This window comes from Convolutriloba macropyga, chromosome 12 (assembly GCF_964194025.1).
Source record: "Convolutriloba macropyga chromosome 12, txConMacr16.3, whole genome shotgun sequence".
NCBI lineage: Eukaryota > Metazoa > Xenacoelomorpha > Acoela > Convolutidae > Convolutriloba > Convolutriloba macropyga.
In genome coordinates, this window is record NC_134479.1 from 41,469,801 (window position 1) to 41,492,861 (window position 23,061).

Below are 23,061 nucleotides of genomic sequence, written 5' to 3' on the forward strand. Positions count from 1 at the left end.
TCTTACAGAAGTCAGGTAATACATATGGAGCATCTACATGAATAGCGCAAAGAGCACAGGATAGTCTCTGAATAGATTTAATGGAAAAAAGTCCAGAAGATCGACAGGAGCTTTGGCTTGAGGCCCAAGGGCTGGATAACATCAACTGCTGGTAAACGTTTTATGATACGGGAAGTTCTCACAAAGAATTCATGGTACTGTTCTCAGTACTAGGGTATTCAATGTGTGGGATAATTCTGCAGACGCGAGAACTCGATCTTCCAAGTTTAAAAGTGAACTGTGGGGTCAATGTCATAGCCCCTGTTGCACATCTTTAAAAGCGTGAGGATGTCAAGTACTTGAATGTACATTGGAATTAACAGGAGATTAAGTAATATTAATCGTTCCCTATAATCGGATTTCCAAGGCAAAACCCATCTGGTAACTCGGCGATGTAGCTGTTCAATCTTCCTCATGTCTCCCCGGGATAGAAACCAGCAAGGTGAAGCAAAACATAAAGTGTTGAGAACAGTGCTTTTGTATAGAGCCAGCTTCGATTTCACAGATATTGCTCCTGAAAAATTACGTCTGGCAAAGAAAAATGTATTGTAGGCTTTTTGAAGTCGTGTCGAGATACGAAGGGACCAGTTTAGACTATGTGTCATGGTGAGACCCGGGTCTTTGTGTGAGGAAACGATTTCAACACTTACACCATTTAGGATATATTGGGGACAATCACCACGCAAAATTGATAATCTTGCTCTCTTCTGCATGGAATATCATCTTGTTGTTGCTTGCCCCGTTTTCCAATTCAGATAAAATCGTGAGTAAATTTGAGGCTAAAAGTTTAGTGTCATCAGCGAGGATGAAGTAGGCTGCCTGAGTTATAGATAGATGATCCAGTAAACTGTTTATGTATACCAAGAAGAAAAGAGGTCCCACAAGGGAGCCCGGAGGGACACTGCTTGTTACTTCCAGTAGTGATGATGAACAGTCTTCAATGGTAACATGTTCGTAACGGTGGCTCAGATAGCTTTCGATTAGTTTGAGGACATAACCGCGAACACCGAATGATACTAACTTTTTCTGTAAGCATGCGTGTGGGGTGATACGATAGACCACAGTTTGTCAAACAAGCATCCTTCTCAGATTTTGATTGCACAAGAAAGAAGTGAGACAGGTCAATAGTTTCTGACCTGACTTCGATTTCCTTGTTTTTTTTTATATCGGTACAACCTCAGAGATTTTCCATTGTTCTGGATAGATGCCAGTTTCTTTTGTTTTTCTAAAAATAAAAGACAGTGATTTCGCTAGGCTCTTCGCCTGAGACTTCAGGAGACAATTGGGAATGTTATCCTCACCAGTTGCCTTTTTGATGTCTAGATTGATCAGAATAATAAGAACATAGTTTTCCCTATTAAAATCACCATCTTCGTGATATCTGAGAGGGTTTTCTGGAATATTACACTAGTTTTGGGCGAGTAAACAGATCTGAAGTAGATATTCAGCAAATTGGCTTTTTCAGCCGGAGTTTTTGTTTCCGAGACTTCATTTCGAAGAACAAGTGGAAGTGTTACATTTCCTCTCACTTTTCTCAGGTGTTAAACAATTTGGTCGGTTGATCTCTGTGCAAAAATCCCAGCTTCATACACACTGAGATCCTGCTCCAATTGCTCGTTTAGAGAATTTCTCATCTGCTGTATCATTGAGATCTGATCAGGTTTTATTTTTTCCATTGTATGAACTCTTTTAATCACATTTGAAGCCATAGGAGAGACCCAGGGTGCAAGACTCCTTCTATGTTTCGTCTTGATAGGAACAAATTCTTTGAGGAATGACGATAGTCACTCGAGCCACAGTGAGACCATTAAGGTAGGATTGGTCCAGCAGTAAGGTTTGAAAGGATTCTTCTGTATCGATTGGGCAAGTCCGACTTTATCCGCTTTGCTGAAGTTGTATGACTTTTGTGGTTTTTGCGACGTGATTCTGCGATCACAATTGAGGTTAATTGATATTGGTTTATGATTTGAGGAGAAAGGTGTATTCTGGCAGACCTCATTAATGGAAGTGATCCGTTCAGGCTTAGACGACAGGCAAAGATCAAGAATCTTGTAGGAGGTTGTTTTGAAGTTGACGAGTTGAATCAAATTGAATTCCAGGAAGGTTTCAGCAAATTCCATCTCGTATGAGCTTGGACTTGAAAAGTAATTCCAGTCGACCTCGGACAGTTTGAAGTCCCCTATTGCAAGAATAGTGAGGTTCTGGATTAGATTTCTCGCGTTTCTAAGAATGCTCCGCATTGTATCATGCGGCCATTGAAAGAAGCTATTTTTTGGAAGATTATAAGCGTTAATCAGAATGAATGGCTCTAATGTTTTGATCACGATTGCCACGCAGCAGCAGTTTTCAGGTAATACAAGTTCTATTGTACTGTATTCAATGTTGTTTTTGAGAGCAATGAGGACTCCACCATGTCTTTTGGAGACATTGTGCTTGTTACAAACTAGATTGTAATCGTTCAGGAACAGTTCTCCGCCAGATACAGAGTTGTCCAGCCATGTTTCGCACAACGATAAAACGTCAAAAATGTGATAGAAGACGAAGTCTGAGAAGTGGGTTCTTCTATATAGCGATAGCAAGCCTCGAACGTTGAACATTAATATGTGGAGTTCTTTCATCTGTAGTCAGATATTTGGAGCGCCCACTTCATTCGGTTCCTCAATATTAATTATTCTGTCAACGAACAATTGAAGGTTTCTGATGCGCATAGAGTTTGATAGGGTGCCTGCATTAATTATTTCCCTACTTTCATGAGCAGCTTTCGTTCGACGGCTAGATCTTCTGGAGTGAGACAAGGGGATATGAAGACTTTGTCCGCGCAAAATGATTTCAAGTTTTGGGCTTTCGATAGGACCTTTCATGCTTCCCATACATTGCCCAATGTCAGAAGCACTGTTCGAGGCCGTGACCTCTTCGTCAAATTTTCCGACCCGCTGATTGTTTTCAATTTTCGGAATTTCTTCCAGGTGATTGAGACTGCCTCTACATTTCTCGTCTCTTGTTCAAAAATTAAAGTGTCATTGTTACTTGCGTCTGGTTCTGGAAGGCCATCAACTCTGATTTGACGTTTAACTTTGTCATTTTTGGATTGCCTGCTTAATGTTTTCTTCTCAATCTTGGTATCTGGTCGTTCAGTTTTAGTCACCTTTATTTTCTTAGCTTCTTAAGTCAATTCTTTAATATTTGTTTCAATGTCATTGAAAGAGTTTGCTTAATTTTTTTCGAATTCATTATCATTTTTACTTTATTTGCTTGATTGAGTTGAGAGAGAGTTTCTCGCAGCAACATTCCAAAGTACTTTTTTTTGCCTTTCCTACGAAGGTTGAAAGCTCGGATTGTTCGGCTGAGAGGAGTTCCTGAATGGTGGTATAGCAATTCGAAGGGGAGTCTGTTTCTGTTTTCGCTCATGTTGGATATCACTTTATAGCCTGTGGTCACTTTGAGTTTTAGCATTTTCTTGAACTCTGTGTAACCTGAAGGTCACCAGGGGCAAAAAAACGCAAATATCCACTGAACGAACAACAACTACAATTTATTTATCTTTGGCCGGGATAAATATATATGCATATACATATACACAGATACATATACACTGAAGGTCACCGTGAGAAAAGCAAGAAAGGGGTAAACTAACACTCTATCCACTGAAAGAACCACAAATGCAATTTCCGGTACTGTGGCACTCAATCGTTTCACCGTTTCCTTTCTTTCGTAGCTCTGGATCGTACGATGTGTAAAGCACGTTGTCTTTAAGTAAGTTTTTTAGGTTGTTGATTCCGTTGTCGTTAAGATATATTTCGTCTCCTGTTTCTCGGTACCGTTTACCTTTAAGATAACTGTTTGCGCTTCGAAATTTCCAGCTGACGTCCGTCTTTTGTTTGAGAAAATCGTTTAAGCACTGATCTCTTGCAAAATTTTCACCTCGCGGGGGTATTCCTTTTACGAATACCTTTTTCGCTACAGTTTGCATCTATCAGCTACTTCTTGAAGGTCGTTTGAAATTTCTCTTGTATCAGATTCAGAGTCGTCATTTCCGTTAAACAGATCGCTGCCACCCAGAAAGAGAACAATAAGGTTGTATTTATCTTTAGCTGGGATGTATTTATCCTCAGCTGGACTTCTTTAGCTGGAGCTTGATACGCAATTAAAAAACATCAAAATACGCGAGCAGCCAACGTCAACCCATATTAGATGCCGTAAGATCCCAAAACTTTATTTTGGAAGAATAATTAGAATAATGCAAGAAAGGGTCAGAAGAGGTTTAAAAACATGTTTATCAAATTCCGTGAAGTCCCTCAAAGGAAACATTACTTTACAGTATAAAAGCAGTAACCAATTGCTAACTAGAAAAATTTTGTCGCTTTAACTATAAGCATTAGTTGTCACGTTATATCACCACGAACGCGATTAACAATGTCCAAAAAACTTATCAAAACGAAATTAATCGTGAAAAGACAAAGAGACAGAAAAATCAAATGCAAAAATTTCTGTTACCAAAACCAAGCCCTACGAATATTCGCACAAAGAGTGCTGTTCAAAATTTGTAAAAGTGAAGCTAGCAAAACCCCAATGCCATATTAAGTTTAATGAACTCAGTTAATGCAAACAAAAAAGCAAAAAATTCAAAGGAAGACAAAACTTATTAGTTCAAATCAATAATTTTCAATTTAATAAAAGCAGGGCGAATAAAATTATAGCTGTTAGAAGATTGTTTGAAATAAAAATGCTAGAATGAAAGAAAACATATGTGAAGAAGAGAAATAATAATTCGCAGTTTCTTTATCAAAAAACTAAATTTAAATTGGAAACTCTAATTAAAAATCAAAATGAAAAGAAAGAGGTTAAAGAACATCAAAATTTCGTTATTAAGCAATTGAGGTTTAGGAACATAACAAAGTCATCTTCCTGTCTCAGTAAGACGTGAAAACAATTCAACTGCAAAGCAAACAATTTGAAAAAATGTTCAAAATATGGTTAAACTTTTTTACTTCATTTTAACGAGTTATTGCCATAACAAATACAATCAGCAGCAAAACGAAACCAAAGATACAGTTGGTGCACAAAAAGACTGTGGTATAAGCTCAAAGTACAAACAAAAAATGCAATATCGGATAAGTATGCGTACAATTTTATAAAACACGCATCTCACGTGAAAAAGGCATCGAAATCAAAAATTATCAAAAAGATCTTGACAAATGTACTACTGCAAAACATGAGAAAAAAGAATAGCGCCAAAAACGAATCAATTAATTAAAAATACGCCAATAATTGACAAAGAATGAGAAAAGTGGACAAAATTTGCATTTGAAACAGAATATTAGATTCTCAGAAGCAATGGGGTATCGATTTCAGATGGTCGCGTGTTCATGCCGCATCGATCAACATTTACTTCTCCAAAAACAGGTTACAACAAACAAACTGGGCCAGTTGGATGGAACAACGGCTAAAAGCTTATCTATATACATCAATCTCTCAAAAACTCATTTCAAAGTCAAAAACTCCTTTCTTGCTTCGCATACAATGCCCAATGTCAGAAGCACTGTTCGAGGCCGTGACCTCTTCATCAAATTTTCCGATCCGCTGATTATCTTCAATTTTTGGAATTTCTTCCAGGTGATTGAGGACTGCCTCTACATTTTTCGTCTCTTGTTCAAAAAATGAAGTGTCATTGTTACTTGCGTCTGGTTCTGGAAGGCCATCCACTCTGATTTGACGTTTAACTTCGTCATTTTTGGATTGGCTGGTTGATGTTTTCTTCTCAATCTTGGTATCTGGTCGTTCAGTTTCAGTCACCTTCATTTTCTGAATTTCTTAAGTCAATTCTTTAATATCTGTTTCAATGTCATTGAAAGAGTTTGCTGATTTTTTTGCAAAGTCATTATCACTTTTTCTTTATTTGCTTGATTGAGTTGGAAGAGTTTCTCGCAGCAAGCATTCCACAGTACTTTTCTTTGCCTTTCCTGCGAAGGTTGAAAGCTCGGATTGTTCGGCTGAGAGGAGTTCCTGAATGGTGGGATAGTAATTCGAAGGGGAGTCTTCGTAGTATTTTCTTGAACCCTGTGTAACCTAAAGGTCACTGCGGGCAAAGACAACGCAAATATTCACTGGAGGAACCACAACTACAGTTCATTTATCTTTGGCTGGGATAAATATATATGCATATACATATACACAGATACATATACACTGAAGGTCACCGTGAGAAAAGCAAGAAAGGTGAAAACTAACACTCTATCCACTGAAGGAACCACAATCGCAAGTTCCGGTACTGTGGCCCTCAATCATTCGGCCGTTTCCTTTCTTCCGTAGCTCTGGATCGTACGATGTGTAAAGCACGTTGTCTTTAAGTAAGTTTTTTAGGTTGTTGATTCCGTTGTCGTTAAGATGTATTTCGTCTCCTGTTTTTCGGTACCGTTTACCTTTAAGATAACTGTTTGAGCTTCAAAATTTCCAGCTGACGTCCGTCTTTTGTTTGAGAAAATCGTTTAAGCATTGATCGCTTGCAAAATTTTCACCTCGCGGGGTTATTCCTTTTACGAATACCTTTTTCGCTACAGTTGTGCATTTATCAGCTACCTTTTGAAAGTCGCTTGAAATTTCTCTTGTATCAGATTCAGAGTCGTCATTTCCGTTAAACAGATCGTTGCCGCCCAAAAAGAGAACAATAAGGTTGTATTTATCTTTAGCTGGGACGTATTTATCTTTAGCTGGACTTCGAGCTTCAAATCAATAATTTTCAATTTAATAAAAGCAGGGCGAATAAAATTATAGCTGTTAGAAGATTGTTTGAAATAAAAATGCTAGAATGAAAGAAAACATATGTGAAGAAGAGAAAATAATTCGCAGTTTCTTTATCAAAAAACTAAATTTAAATTGGAAACTCAAATTAAAAATCAAAATGAAAAGAAAGAGGTTAAAAAACATAAAAAATTTTGTTATTAAGCAATCGAGGTTTAGGAACATAACAAAGTCATTTTCCTGTCTCAGTAAGAGGTGAAAACAATTCAACGGCAAAACAAACAATTTGAAAAAAAATGCTCAAAATATGGTTAAACTTTTTACATCAGTTTAACGAGTTGTTGCCAAAACAAATTCAATCAGCAACAAAACGAAAAAAAAACAGCGATGGTGCATAAAAAGACATTATCGTATAAGCTCAAAGTACAAACAAACAATTCCAAAATTGGATTAATATACGTACAATTTTATAAAAAACGCATCTCACGTGAAAAAGAGGCATCGAAATCAACAACTATCAAAAAGATGGTGAAAATGTACCATTGCAAAATATGAGAAAAAAAGAATAGCGACAAAAACAAAGCAATTAATTAAAAATACTCCAAAAATTGACAAAGAATGAGAAAAATGGACATTTGCATTTAAAACAGAATATTAGATTCTGAGAAGCATTGTGGTATCGATTTAAGATGGTCGCGTGTTCATGCCACATCGATCATTATTTACTTCTCCAAAAACAAGTTACAACAAAAAACTGGGCCAGTAGGACGAAACAACGGCTTAAAACTCATCTGTAAACTTCAATCTCTCAAAAACTCATTTCAAAGTCAAAAACTCATTTACTGAACGACAACCATGAACAAAAAACTTCTCTGCCTCAGAAAAAATTAGTTCATACGGCAATGTTACTTACTCCTACTATTAGGTCAAAACATTGCCTTAACAAATAGTACTCCCAGTAAAAAACCAAGAAAACCAAAACTCATTTCGAGTCTAACTATTTGCCTCGGTCTCTCAAAAACCATTTTCAAAGTCAAATAGTTATTCACTAATTGAAGCGCATGATCAACAAACTTCTCTCAAGTAGAAAAAATTAGTTCACACAGCAATAATACTCTTTCGCTTTTAGGTCAAAACACCTCCTCTCCGAGTCGTAAACAACCAAGAGAAGCCCAATAATAGCCCTACTTATAAAAAAAACCTGAAGCGAAGGAATCTGTTTAATTTATATAAGTCGGAGGTGCGCTACCTACATTCCAAGCTTCTTCACAAAAATTACTCCCTAGAACCTTTTATAGCTTCCTCTGCTAAATCGGTCACACATACAAAACGCAGGAGAGTATCAAATGACTACTGAAAACTGCCAAGATAAAAAAACCTGAAAAATGAAATTTGCGTTATTGGTTTTTGTTCAAAAACGCCATACCTAGACTTGAAGTGTCACCTCATAACAACACCAATAGAATAACACTTAACTAAGAATAAACCTAAAAAAACTGAAGCCAAAACCATAAGATTAGACGCAATAGGCAAAAACCTTAAAAACATCTGAAAATAGGCAAATTTGATCGAATTTAGCAAATTTTCTTCAACAAAAACAATTGAAATTAAATAATAGTCAAAACGAAGTAACACTAAAACTGCGACAACAAATGATTTCATGCACACAACTCCGCAACTGCTATGAGAAATAGACGCAGAATAAAAAAAATGCTAAAAAAACTTTTAAGAAAGCGAAAATGTAAAAATAGCTGAAATTAGATTTTCAAAGCAGCTCTTCGATCCATTCAACCGTTTGACCCAAATACTTAGTTTTCACAAAGCCTTGAATGTTTTCACAAAGCCATCCTGTTTCAAATACACTCAACCTCGATCAAAAATAAGTAATTATTTATTTAGATCTCATGGCTTGAAAACATCACAGAGTTCTCGTTCTCACTAAACAAAAAAACGAAAAAAGATTACAGAGAATTGAGAAATAAAAATATTTTGTAAAAAAAGATTAAAAACTGATTAACTTAAAAAATGTATGAAAATTGTAACTAAACAAATCTTCATTGAAGATCAAATATTAAATGTCAAAAAATAAATCAGTTTTTAAGAACACGAAACAAAACTACTGGCTGAGCACCGAAAGAACATTTCTACTAATTAAAACCAAAAACAAACAAAAAAAGAAAAATTGGACAAAAATTGCAAATAAAGAAAGTATGTGTAAAATTTTATAAAACAAAAAAGACCTCACGTTCAAAAGAGTTGTTCAGTACACGAATTGTCAAACGAACGTTGCCATATACACTGATTTTTAAGAAAACAGTCCTCGTTAAATAAAATGAGGAAGTTAAGGGAAATCAAAAATTAACGATAAAGCTAAAAAATGTGCCCATTTTACGCTTGAAAGAATTGTTAGGCTCTGCAAAACTGTGTAGTATCAAATTCAGAAAGCTGCGTTTTGATGCAGCATCGATCAAAACCTATTTCTGCGAAAAAACATACCCGGCCGATTGCCGGAAAATAGCCGCCGTTGATTCCAATAAGCATGATTGGGATTGAAAGAATAAAAGATATTGAAAAAAAAAGATTTTTGTACAAAAACATTTTTTAAGTCCGATTAATTTTGATGGTATTTCGTAGTTGAACATACTTCTATTCCTTAGAGAGAGGCTACAGGGGCTACTATCAACACCAATAAGCATTAGAGGTGGTAACTAAGACTTAGAGGAACGACGTTCAAACAGCTGGCATCTAAAATTGGGCTTTATGGGTTTATCCTGTTTCTGTTTCTGACTTCAATTTTTTATACAGACTCTGTTCATTTTGAATTGCTTTGCTGAGCAACTGATGTTAAAAATCACTTTTAACAGATTGAGAGAAGAGAAAAACTAGCCTAGAGAAGTCAAAAATAGTTCACGCAAAAGGTTGAAAAAGCGGCAAAATGAGGTAAAGCAAAAAAATTTTTTGTTCGACGAAATAAAAAAACATAGCAGGACAAGTCCTGACGTACAATTCAAAGAATTTTTATTGACTAAACAAAAAATTAGATCTGGAATGAAATATGCCAGAAAATCGAAAAAAATAGTAAAAATCAAAGTGAAATTGCCGCATGTGAACAAAAAACCACTAGCGAGAAAGCGAATTTTTGTTCAAACGCCGTTTTATCACTCTACTTTAAAATTAGAGCGAAAAAAAATTACGCCGCAAAACAACTCGCTTTTTCGCTCCACTTCCTGTTTCGGCGTGACCAAAATCACCACTCCAATTTGACTTCAAAAATCATGAAAATGTGTGAACAGATCTTAAAAAAAGACAGCGCCACAATACACTTCAAATTCTTTGAATTGTAAAAAAATATGAGCGCTATAATAGCCGGCTGAGAAGATGAGGGCGGCTATTAACAAACTACAATTTAAAAAACATTGAGCCAAATGGACAAAAACGGCTAGCTATTTGCGTCGGTCTCTCAAAAATATTTCTCAAAGTCAAAAAGTCATTCACTAATCGAAGCGCATGATCAACAAACTTCTCTCGCGTAGAAAAAATTAGTTCACACGGCAATATTACTCTTTCGCTTTTAGGTCAAAACACCGTCTGCACAAATAGTACTTCCGGTAAAAAAAACCTTAAGTAAATTAATACTCCTCTTTGAGTCGTAAAAAGCCAAGAGCGCCGCAATATAGCTCCGCCCAGCTTACAGCTGTAATAAGACTTCGAGTTGTATAAAAAGAGAGCTCCTAATTTGAGAGGTTGACGGCGACTAGCAGAAATTAACAGATCAAATCCACTGAGCTGCAGGCTTGTAGCGCACCTTTCAGAATCCATTTCTGTTCCATTCAACGGAACCGTCTTACAAAAGCACGTCGCATTAAATTGGATCTGGATGAGTTTTTTTTTTCAAGCGGCCCTCATGTTAGAAAACCGCATCCAAATTTAGAGCGAATTATAAATTTATTTGAAGTGAACTAAAATACCTCTTCAGCGGCTATTACCACCAATAATTTTCACATCTCAAACTAAACCACGAAAATGTCAATTTTACTATCAAACTATCACAAAAAGCCAAGTTTTAAAATTTTAAATTTAAATAAGCAGAGGTAATACAAATTCCTGATCATGTGAAGTTGGTGCTCATTTCGCAAATCAGCTGTAAATTTGAATTGGTTAAATTATACTCTTGTTGTTGGGCAGACTAATACATTCAGATCAACAGGGTGCTTAGATTTATCTAAAGTCAACAAACGTTTAAGCGAGTAAATGTTGGGGCAATCGAAGAGACAAATTCTCAGTTAGCCTAACTCCAATTAATTCATGCGGCTTGTCCAAACTTGTACTGTTGTCGTTTAATGCAAAAGGAGAGCATTTTAGAAGTTGGCCGGCCTACTGCCGAAATAAGCCAAAAATTATAATTGAATGTAGAATATAGATAAAAGCTGCTGAGGCTACTGATGTAACTTACAATATATCAGAAAAGTGCTTAAAGCAAAAAAATTAATTACTTTTTCATTCCTTAATACAAAATCGTTAACAAACAAAAAATAATGAGAAATTGTCTTATTCTTCATACTTACGTATTCAATATTTTGTTATGCTTAACTCCAACAACCATTTGCAAGCTAGCAGAAAACTTGCAGCACATATGAAAAATTTGGAAAAACTAGCCCAAACAACAAAAAAGTTCTTGAAGCTAACGTCCAAAAACCTTTAAATTATATCACTAAAATATACGCATTAATACATGCTTTCAAAAAGCCTCATTTGCACCTACAGATCAAAAACTTCTATAGACAAGTCGCCAAAGCTGTGATATTATTATCCTTAAAGCCTTTTCTTTGCCACCTCAAGATATCCAGCAATCCATCTTCAATTTCTTTCCAATTACCCTTCAGTTTCATTTACCGATCAAAAAACTAAATACCCGAAAAAAAACCGAACTATCAAAAAGTCGCCAAAATTTGTGACAATGATATCTTTAAAACGATTTCTCTGTCTATAGAAAAAATCCAGTACCCATATTTAAGCCCTTAAAAGATTTCATAGTCCATTACAAATCGAAAAACTAAAAAACATAGCCGGCAGAGAGCTGGAAAATAGCCGCAATAGACGCTTGTCGCCTTCCATGAATTGAAACGACTAAAGAAAAGATAGACAGATTCGGACTGTCAATTTTATTATACATACGGTCTCTAAGGAAAAAACCCTAAAAGAGCTTTTATCAAAATGGATATTCGAATTCAAAAACTCAAGACTAATAATCACGAATTAGGGCATATAAGTTTCGCACTACCTAGATGCACACTATTAACTAGTAAATGTTCATAAAATTAAGTTCCATAAGTGAGTTTAGAAGTCATTTTTAGTGAGGTAAATCACGCAATTGACCAAAAGCAGAAATGACATCACGTACACAAATTTCAACTGCAAAGCAAGAGAAGTCACTGAGGTCACTGAAAAGTCAATTCCAAGAAGTCAGGTCGTAAGAATCATCGATGGAGACGACGAATTAAAAAAAACATGATGTCCCAGTAATAGCCGCTATCGCTTCGCGGCTATTAAAAACAAACTGACTAATGTCGGAAGAATTGCTCTCGAACGACAGGCGGGTAAGGAAATCTGACCCCGCCGGGATTCGCTGACCTCCCAATTCATAGCCACATACACTGACCACTCGGCTATCAGGCCATTGATTTTTCTACGCTGCAACCAACTTTATATTAGCAACAATCTTTAATTTGGAGTGAAGGCAATAGAGATCACTCAAAAACGAAGGAAGAAAGCGTGAAAAAGTCACTTGAGAAGTCAAAGAATGTTCTAGAAGAAACGCGCAAAACGGTCCAGCGAAAAATTGCATGAAAAATGTAGCCTGAAGAATTACGGAAGTGATTCGAAGCGTCAAAACTTCACAAAAAACCATAATTGCAGCTGAAGTCATTACCTGTTGTATTAAACCACCAACTCATTACACCCCCAGGTCTGATATAGAAATTGAAAAAAATTAAACCACTGTCACCAAGAAAAACAAAATGCACCAAAATTTTATGTTATTGACGTAACTTTTGGTAACGTTAAAAAGGACCGAAATAATGACGATGGTCAAAATATTGATAGACTGAAAAAGCTGACAGGGCTATCAATTGCCCTCAAATAATTCAGGATTCTAACCTCAAAAAGATCACGAAAGCAAACGGAAGATAATAATCTTATAAACCAAAGTAAATTTTTCAAAAAGGAATGCTTAAATTTGAGAATCAGCAAACCACTACAAATTTCTAATTACTGCAATTAGGACAAAAACAACACATGCCTCTTCCTTTATGTATATATTCTAGATAACATGATTTCATAAAAACTCAAAAATTAAATTAATCATAGAAAAAACATAAGCAAGAGAATAATAATCGAAGGCAAAAAATCATATAAAAACAATACCAAGGTCTGAAGACGATTGCAATAAATAAAATTAAGTGTAAAATTGGAAAAAGCTTTCTAGTAAGCCAAAGGAAATCAATTTAAAACCAAAGAAATGACGAAAATCTAAGAAAGCTGAAATCATTCAATTTTTTAACAACTGAAAAAATCAATATAACGAAAATAAATGTAGGTGCCAGGACAAAGCTATAATGATACATACTAGAATGTGAAGAATATGGACAAAATGTAAGTAACACGGTAACAGAAGGACTAATTCTTCATTTTGGAAGGTTAGAAATCAAATAAAAAATCAAGAAAAACGAATACATTTCATTGTTCAGCATTCGGGATATAAAAAAGACAACGAGTCATCCGAGACAATGACCCATCCTCCTGAAGAGAACAAAAAAGAAAAAGCAGAATTCAAACATACTAAACATGGAAACAATTTGCAAAGAAATGTTCAATAAATCTTTGAGACTGCAATTATGAAAGTTTTAATTGTTTTTCAAATACTTAACGCCGAAAAGTGATTGATTTTTTATTGAAACGAAATTGAAGTCCCTAATGTTGCACAAATAGACCACGTCTAGTAATCAAAACCAAAATACAAACAAAAAACTGAGAATTGGAAGAAACTACGAAAATCGGATTATTATATGTACAGTTTTACAAAACAAAAATACATCGAGCTACGAAAGAAGCGTTCAGTATATGAATTTTCATGGGGAAGTTGCTTTATTAACTGATTTTTGACATGGTGAAAGATTCAAATATGAAGAAATTATTAGAAAAAGCCAAAAAGAAAATAAAAAATCAAGAAATGTGCCAATTATGAACTTCAAACGCATTTTCAGGCTCTGCATAACAATATTGTATCAATTTCTGAAGTTTAAATTGCAATATAGCATCAAATAAAAATTATTTGGCAAAAAACTTGGCCACTTGGACAAAAAATGGCTAAAAACGGTTATCTATATGGGCCATTCAGTCAAAAAAATAGTCAAAAGTCATTCACTAAACGCAGCGCATGATCAAAAAACTCCTCTCGCTCAGAAAAAAATAAGTTCACACGGCAATTTTACTCACTGTCGCTTTTAGGTCGCTATAGTACTTCCGGTAAAAAAACCTTAAGAAAACCAATACTCAGTTAGCCTAACTCCAATTAATTCATGCGGTTTGTCCAAACTTGTACTGTTGTCGTTTAAAGCAAAAGGAGAGCATTTTAGAAGTTGGCCGGCCTACTGCCGAAATAAGCCAAAAATTATAATTGAAAGTAGAATATAGATAAAAGCTGCTGAGGCTACTGATGTAACTTACAATATATCAGAAAAGTGCTTAAAGCAAAAAAATTAATTACTTTTTCATTCCTTAATACAAAATCGTTAACAAACAAAAAATAATGAGAAATTGTCTTATTCTTCATACTTATGTATTCAATATTTTGTTATGCTTAACTCCAACAACCATTTGCAAGCTAGCAGAAAACTTGCAGCACATGAAAAATTTGGAAAAATGAGCCCAAACAACAAAAAAGTTCTTGAAGCTAACGTCCAAAAACCTTTAAATTATATCACTAAAATATACGCATTAATACATGCTTTCAAAAAACCTCATTTGCACCTACAGATCAAAAACTTCTAGAGACAAGTCGCCAAAGCTGTGATATTATTATCCTTAAAGCCTTTTCTTTGCCACCTCAAGATATCCAGCAATCCATCTTCAATTTCTTTCCAATTACCCTTCAGTTTCATTTACCGATCAAAAAACTAAATACCCGAAAAAAAACCGAACTATCAAAAAGTCGACAAAATTTGTGACAATGATATCTTTAAAACGATTTCTCTGTCTATAGAAAAAATCCAGTACCCATATTTAAGCCCTTAAAAGATTTCATAGTCCATTACAAATCGAAAAACTAAAAAACATAGCCAGCAGAGTGCTGGAAAATAGCCGCAATAGACGCTTGTGGCCTTCCATGAATTGAAACGACTAAAGAAAAGATAGACAGATTCGGACTGTCAATTTTATTATACATACGGTCTCTAAGGAAAAAACCCTAAAAGAGCTTTTATCAAAATGGATATTCGAATTCAAAAACTCAAGACTAATAATCACGAATTAGGGCATATAAGTTTCGCACTACCTAGATGCACACTATTAACTAGTAAATGTTCATAAAATTAAGTTCCATAAGTGAGTTTAGAAGTCATTTTTTAGTGAGGTAAATCACGCAATTGACCAAAAGCAGAAATGACATCACGTACACAAATTTCAACTGCAAAGCAAGAGAAGTCACTGAGGTCATTGAAAAGTCAATTCCAAGAAGTCAGGTCGTAAGAATCCTCGATGGAGACGACGAATTAAAAAAAACATGATGTCCCAGTAATAGCCGCTATCGCTTCGCGGCTATTAAAAACAAACTGACTAATGTCGGAAGAATTGCTCTCGAACGACAGGCGGGTAAAGAAATCTGACCCCGCCGGGATTCGCTGACCTCCCAATTCATAGCCACATACACTGACCACTCGGCTATCAGGCCATTGATTTTTCTACGCTGCAACCAACTTTATATTAGCAACAATCTTTAATTTGGAGTGAAGGCAATAGAGATCACTCAAAAATGACGAAAATCTAAGAAAGCTGAAATTCAATTTTTTAACAACGGAAAAAATCAATATAACGAAAATCAATGTAGGTGCCAGGACAAAGCTATAATGATACAAACTAGAATGTGAAGAAAATGGACAAAATGTAAGTAACACGGTAACAGAAGGACTAATTCTTCATTTTTGAAGGTTAGAAATCAAATAAAAAATCAAGAAAAACGAATACATTTCATTGTTCAGCATTCGGGATATAGAAAAGACAACGAGTCATCCGAGACAATGACCCATCCTCCTGAAGAGAACAAAAAAGAAAAAGCAGAATTCAAACATACTAAACATGGAAACAATTTGCAAAGAAATGTTCAATAAATTTTTGAGACTGCAATTATGAAAGTTTTAATTGTTTTTCAAATACTTAACGCCGAAAAGTGATTGATTTTTTATTGAAACGAAATTGAAGTCCCTAATGTTGCACAAATAGACCACGTCTAGTAATCAAAACCAAAATACAAACAAAAAACTGAGAATTGGAAGAAACTACGAAAATCGGATTATTATATGTACAGTTTTACAAAACAAAAATACATCGAGCTACGAAAGAAGCGTTCAGTATATGAATTTTCATGGGGAAGTTGCTTTATTAACTGATTTTTGACATGGTGAAAGATTCAAATATGAAGAAATTATTAGAAAAAGCCAAAAAGAAAATAAAAAATCAAGAAATGTGCCAATTATGAACTTCAAACGCATTTTCAGGCTCTGCATAACAATATTGTATCAATTTCTGAAGTTTAAATTGCAATATAGCATCAAATAAAAATTATTTGGCAAAAAACTTGGCCACTTGGACGAAAAATGGCTAAAAACGGTTATCTATATGTGCCATTCAGTCAAAAAAAATAGTCAAAAGTCATTCACTAAACGCAGCGCATGATCAAAAAACTCCTCTCGCTCAGAAAAAAATTAGTTCACACGGCAATTTTACTCACTGTCGCTTTTAGGTCGCTATAGTACTTCCGGTAAAAAAAACCTTAAGAAAACCAATACTCCTCTTCGAGTCGTAAAAAGACCAACACGTTTATAATAATTGCTATGAACTTCGTTCAAGAGCAATTAAACAGTTGAAAGGCAAAATTTGAGGTATTAATATCTTTAAATATCATTTCCTTGCCTCTATAAACTATTCATTAAACCATCTCAAGGCCGTAAAAAGGCAAGCCCAAATAATCGCTAAAACTTTGTTTGAGAGCAATGATTAAACTTCATACATACACATCGATAATTAGATTGCAAGAACTTACCATAGACGAAGTTTAAGAGCATCTCAACATTTTGTGCTGTTAGTTTCCTCTTGCTTACCTAATTAGGGTCATGGGCTGTTTCTTGTACCAGGTTCTCCAGTCAGCCCACGAGTAGAACAACTTCTGTCTGTCAGTGAGGTATTCACACTCGTGCCACGGCATACCCATTTCTATCGGGTCCCACCAATACTCTCCAGAGTGCAGAGGGTACGCTCCTAAACGAAGGAACACCACAATTATTTTCATAGCAGTTTAATCGAGAGTAGGGTGAAGTTTTTCACTGTCATTTTCAGAAGTTTGCTAAAGAAACAAAAGTTCAATTTGCAGTCTTGAATATTTTTTTAACATAGCTGGCAGATTACCAGAACGTAGCCGAAATAGCTTCGTAGATTTCCTTTGTTAAATGCTGAGATAAAATATTTTGATTACGAAATAGTATAACTTATTGCTGCTTCTATTAAGTGCTCTCAAATAAACTGCAATCAGAATTGCACCCAATCACTTGACCTTATCCGAATAAATGTTAAAAGTTGATTTCAAAGCGAAGAAGTCATTTTTTTAGGAGGTAAGTCACGTGAACAAAACTTTATCACTCGAAAGAACAAAAAAATCTCGCTATACTAACAGCGACGTAGAATTCTAGAGACCTAGAATAGACTATGAATGGATTGAAAAACAATTTAGAAAAAAATTCAATAAAAAAAATAAAAAAACAGTACAAATCGAAGTCAAATTGTCGCATGTGAACATAAAAACACGAGCCAGAATTGTTGTTCAAACACTGTATTCTCACTTTTTTTACAATTAGAGTGAAAAAAAATCACGCCGCAAAACCACTCGCTTTTTCGCTCCAATTCCGTTTTCGGCGTAACTGAAATCATCACTTCAATTGTACTTCAAAGATAATGAAAATCTGTGTACTAAGAGCGAAAAAATACGTCACGCACGCAATTCAATTAAAAGTGTATGAACGAATGAACAAAAAGCAGATTTGAAGTGGTTGTGACATCAGATAGTCCTAATACCACTCGAATTTTCGAATTTCGCTCCACTTCCTGTTTCAGCGTGACCAAAATCATCGCTTTAATCTAACTTCAAAAACATGAAAATGTGTGAAAAGATCTTATAAAAAACTTAGTCGAAAGAAATCCGGAAACGACTCGAAGAGCCGACTCTGCCAAAAAAAATTAACAAATTTTCTAGCAAATTTAACGAAGTTATTATCATTACAATGGTGTAAAAAGCCAACGATAAGTTCCTGCAAGCAAACCAGAATATAGAAATGTTTTTAAGACAATTGACAAACCATAGCAAGCAAACCAGAATATAGAAATGTTTTTAAGACAATTGACAAACCATAACAGGCTAAGAAACATGTCTAAGACTGTAGAAAAAACGAAGAACTAGGAAAATTAGTTTTAAGTTTCTATTTTTTTTACACATGTAGCATCAAAAAATTGTTTTACACCAACAACACTTTATTCAATTGATGTCTAAAAAATCCTTATGCAAAAAGATTCTCTTAAAAACCACTGAAAGCAGTAAAGACAGCCGGTAGACTGCCGGAATAGCTGCAAAATAATTTTCATGCAGTAGAATACAGAAACAATAAATACCAAAGCCGCCAAAAAACTTAAATTTGTGGAAAAACGATTGGAATGGAGAGGTTCGAGACCAACTCTCCGGCGATCTTACCGAAAGTACTTACAACTCCGCTTTCAAAGCCTTTTTCACCATTCTCTGACAATCAATTTTGTTTTATCAACAGACAATTTCTTAAAAACCGCAATTTAAGTCATGCGGAAACCAGCAAAACAAGCGTAAAAAGTCACTGAATACGTCAGGTGAAAAAGCAAATGTAAAATGAAAAAGCGTCAGACAACCAAACAAAGCTAGAGCGTCAGATAACGAAATAAAAAAGCAAGAACACCGCAATATAGCTTTGCTCAGCTTAAAGCTTCGCAGCTATAACAAAGAAAGGAAAAAATGCTACAATTTACCTAAAAATCATCCAAACAGCAAAAAAACTTCAATTTCTCATAAAACATTAACTACCAAAAACCTTCACATCTCTGCCGAAACAAACGTAATTAATAATGCAAATTAATAATGAAAGCTGCAAATTAAAAATCTAGCCAGCAAATTGCCGCGAAAAAGCTGCCATTGACTCGCTGTCGCACATCGAGATTGAACCACAAGAAGAACATAGATGGCAGATTGCCAGAAAATAGCCGCAATAGCTTCGTAGATCTGCAGTCTCAAAAAAATCAAAAAAAAAAACAGATCAAAAAATTCGTCTTTTCATAGAAGGCTGATGTTATATTTTGATTAAAAATCTGTAAAAGTTTTTGCTGCTTCCATTATCTGCTCTCAAATAAACTTCATTTAGAGTGAAACACAATCATTTGACCTTATCTCCTTGAATTAAAGTAAATAAAAGTCAATTTCAAAGTGAGGAAGTCATTTTTGAGAGTGAGGTATGTCATGTGTGACCAAAAATTTAACCACGCGAATCAACAAAAAACTCGCTTGACTAAGAGCGAAATATGACATCACACACACATTTCAGTTGAAATTGCATGAACGAATCAACAAAAAGCAGATTTGAAGTGGTTAAGACGTCATATGGTCTTAACAAAAATCGTGACGACGAAATAAAAAAAAACAAGAGAAGGCCAATAATAGCCCCAGCTATCGCTGTGCGGCTATTAATAAATGACAAGAGATAGATTTTGAAAGGATTCGCTCAAGTGGTGTGCAGATTCTGCAAGTCAGTTAGATTCTAAAATTATCCGTGGTTCCACTCCAAAATTGAAGGCTAATAAGCTGAATGCTAATGCCAGCTATTAATCGCCTTAGTGTACATTGATAACCTAATGCACTATGACCTAATGACCGGGCTTTATATGTTTATACCGTTTCTTTTGATTTTGCTCATTCGACTTGGACCGCATTCACTACATTGCGTAATTCAAACATAACCGACTAACGTCGGGCGAATTGCTCTCAAACGACCGGTGAGCGGTTGGCTTCGTCAGTAGCTAGCCACGGGGGGGGGGGGGGGGGGTGCACCGGGGGCTGATGGGGGGACACTGGGTTGGGGGGGCAACAGCGCGGTGGCGGCAATAGTGGGGGTGGGGGGTCAACAGGGGGGGGGGGGGTGCGGGGGGGGGGGTGTCTCAACCTCTAAGAACCACCCTTCACACCATAGGTTACTTGACACCTATGACTGAAAAAACTAGGGGTGCTTTTAGCAATCGGTTGTTCGTCAGTAGCCACGGAAGGGGCGGGATGTTCACCGGGGGGCTGAAGGGAGAGGGGGGGCAACAGTGAGGTGACGGGGGGGAACAGCGTGGTGGAGGGGGGGGGGCAATAGTAGGGGGGGCCAACAGCGGGGTTGTCTTCAACCTCTAACAACCGCCCTGCACACTATAAGTATAAGTCTCCAAAACAGTTTGAGCTGAAACAGCTGAAAAGCTCTAAGAGCACTTAATGCCCGCTGGGCGCTACCTGTTTATCCCATTTTTGAGGACGAACAGACAAAAGCGTCAGACGAAAAATCGGTCAAGCAAAAAATCGCATAAAAAACAGACCGACAGGACTAATATAATTGCTACAAACTTCGTTTGAGAGCAATTAAAAAGTGTGAGAATTCAAAATCAATTGAACCAGTTGAAACAGTAAATGGAATAAGTGAGAAGTCAAGCGTGAAATTTGTGAATTGTGTAAAACTAAACGTGATCAAAAGGTAAAGCGAATTGTTGGCGGCTATTAAAAATACCATAAGTAAACCTCTTAAGCATTTCCTGCTTCAAAAGTCACTCCAATAACATTGATTAAAAAACATCTCCAATAAAAAATTTCCTGTTTCTCTAATACTCCTCTTCGAGTCGTAAAACGACAGTTCCCCAATACAATTCAAATTCTTAGAATTGCAAAAAACCAAGAGAAGGCGAATATAAACAACAGCATCGCACAAATATACTGAAACATACCCGGCAGATTGCCGGAATAGCTGCGAAAGAATAGACCTGCATGCCATATAACAGAGATAGAAACAGATACAGATCTAAATTGAAAAACGACGCCGCTCAAAAAACTAGGTAAAAAACATTCAGGGATAAATTAAAAAAGCTTGTTAAAATTCATTCCGCACAAGCCTCTTATTAGGGACCTTTACTGCAACATATGAGTTCCTTTGACCTTAAACAAATTCAAACTAAACTTAAGTTTTAAAGTGCAAAAGTCATTTTATTGAGTGAGGTAAGTCACGTATGATCAAAATCTAATCACGCTAATAACCTAAAAACTTTCGCTAAAGCGAGTGAGAACTGACGTCACGCGCGCAAATGCCGTTAGTGAGAGGAAGAAGTCATTCAGAAAATTTGACATTTCCAGCTTTGCTGTGTGAACAAATGTAAAACGAAAAAACATAGCAGGACGAGTCCTGACGTACAATTCAAAGAATTTTTATTGACTAAACAAAAAACTAGGCCTAGAAAGGACTCTGAATGGATTGGGAAAACCATTTAGAAAAAAATCCGATCCAAAAAATTGAAAAAACAGAAAAAATCAAAGAAATTGCCACATGTGAACAAAAAACCACTAGCGAGAAAGCGAATTTTTGTTCAAACACCGTTTTCTCACTCTACTCTAAATTTAGAGCAAAAAAATTTCACGCCGCAAAACCACTCGCTTTTTCGCTCCACTTCCTGTTTCGGCGTGACCATAATCAACACTCCAATTTGACTTCAAAAATCATGAAAATGTGTGAACAGATCTTAAAAAAAACATAGCCGGAAAAATTCCGGAAACGACTCGAAGTGAAAATCCATTTAAACGCTATCAAACTACTAATCAAACAAAACGTGCCTTCACTAATTTATGATTAGTAACTAGTACTTACAAAAACCACTCATGTGAATTTTGAAAAAATACTTTGGTCTAAATTATGAAAAAAAGCTCTTAAAAACAACTTTCACTGAAAAACTGGAAAAAGTTGATTCAATACCCATTTGAGCCAGTAAAACAAAATAATCGTCGAAAAAACCGCAAAAATTAGCCCGAAAATCAGCAAAATCAATGAAAAACCTCCGAATTATCATAAAATTCATATGAATTTCCAGAAACCTTCAAACCAGTACCGAAACCAGCCTAAAATTAAAACAAAACCATAACCAAACCTCTTAACCAAAAAAAAAAAATGAAAAAAAAAACTTCTTTAAAATGCCGCACGTGAACAAAAAAATTTCGCTCGCTTAGAGAAAATTTTTTCGCACATCAATTTCTCGCTCTCTCAAAAACAGCGGTATGAACAAAACCCACTCTCTTTTCGCTCCACTCTTCACTTTTTTTCAGCACCAAAATCACTCCAAATTTTTTCACGCGTTTCATTTCCCGCTTCAAAATTCACTCCAATAAAATTGATTAAAAAAAGGACTTTTCCAATACTCCTCTTCGAGTCGTAAAAAGACAGCCTCCAATACAATTCAATTTCTTTGAATTGTAAAAAGTTAGGAGCGCAATAATAGCCGCCTGCAATTGCTCACGCGGCTATTAAAAAAACGTCTGAAAAAATTCAATATACAACTACAAATTTCTTGCTGATTGCTTTTTCGTACTCCAGAGTGACTAAAATCACTACTTAATACTTATTTGACAAGAAATCTTAGCTTAGGTGTGAATAGATCTTCAACAAACACCGTCAAGATTACAATTCAAATAAAATTATCTGACTAATCAATTAATCTAATTCAAGCACATTTATCTGGCATGCTTGCCTAAAAATGGATAAATGTTAGCAGAAAATTGAGCAATTTTTCTAAGCTAATTTGCAACAAAACTGGACCAAAATGTTAAAAGAGGCGTCAGACGTATTAGTTAACCAACCCCTGAAGACTGATAGAAGGCTAAATGGATAAAATACGGAAAACATAGCAGGCAGATTGCCAGAAAATAGCCGCAATAGA

General features: G+C 35.6%; 2 protein-coding genes across 17 annotated transcripts in view; one reads left to right on the forward strand and one right to left on the reverse strand.

Annotated features, from left to right (window-relative positions):
* Nucleotides 1–23,061, forward strand: part of LOC142350892 (polyadenylate-binding protein 2-B-like) — a 442,128-nt gene that overhangs the window by 115,883 nt on the left and 303,184 nt on the right. The gene's annotated exons all lie outside the window — the stretch shown is intronic.
* Nucleotides 1–23,061, reverse strand: part of LOC142350889 (anoctamin-4-like) — a 152,180-nt gene that overhangs the window by 56,895 nt on the left and 72,224 nt on the right. For all 16 annotated transcript variants that reach the window (XM_075402881.1, XM_075402876.1, XM_075402882.1 and 13 more), the window contains one exon: nucleotides 17,151–17,307. In XM_075402881.1, coding sequence (XP_075258996.1) covers nucleotides 17,151–17,307 — 157 coding nt within the window. The remainder of the gene's footprint in view (nucleotides 1–17,150; nucleotides 17,308–23,061) is intronic.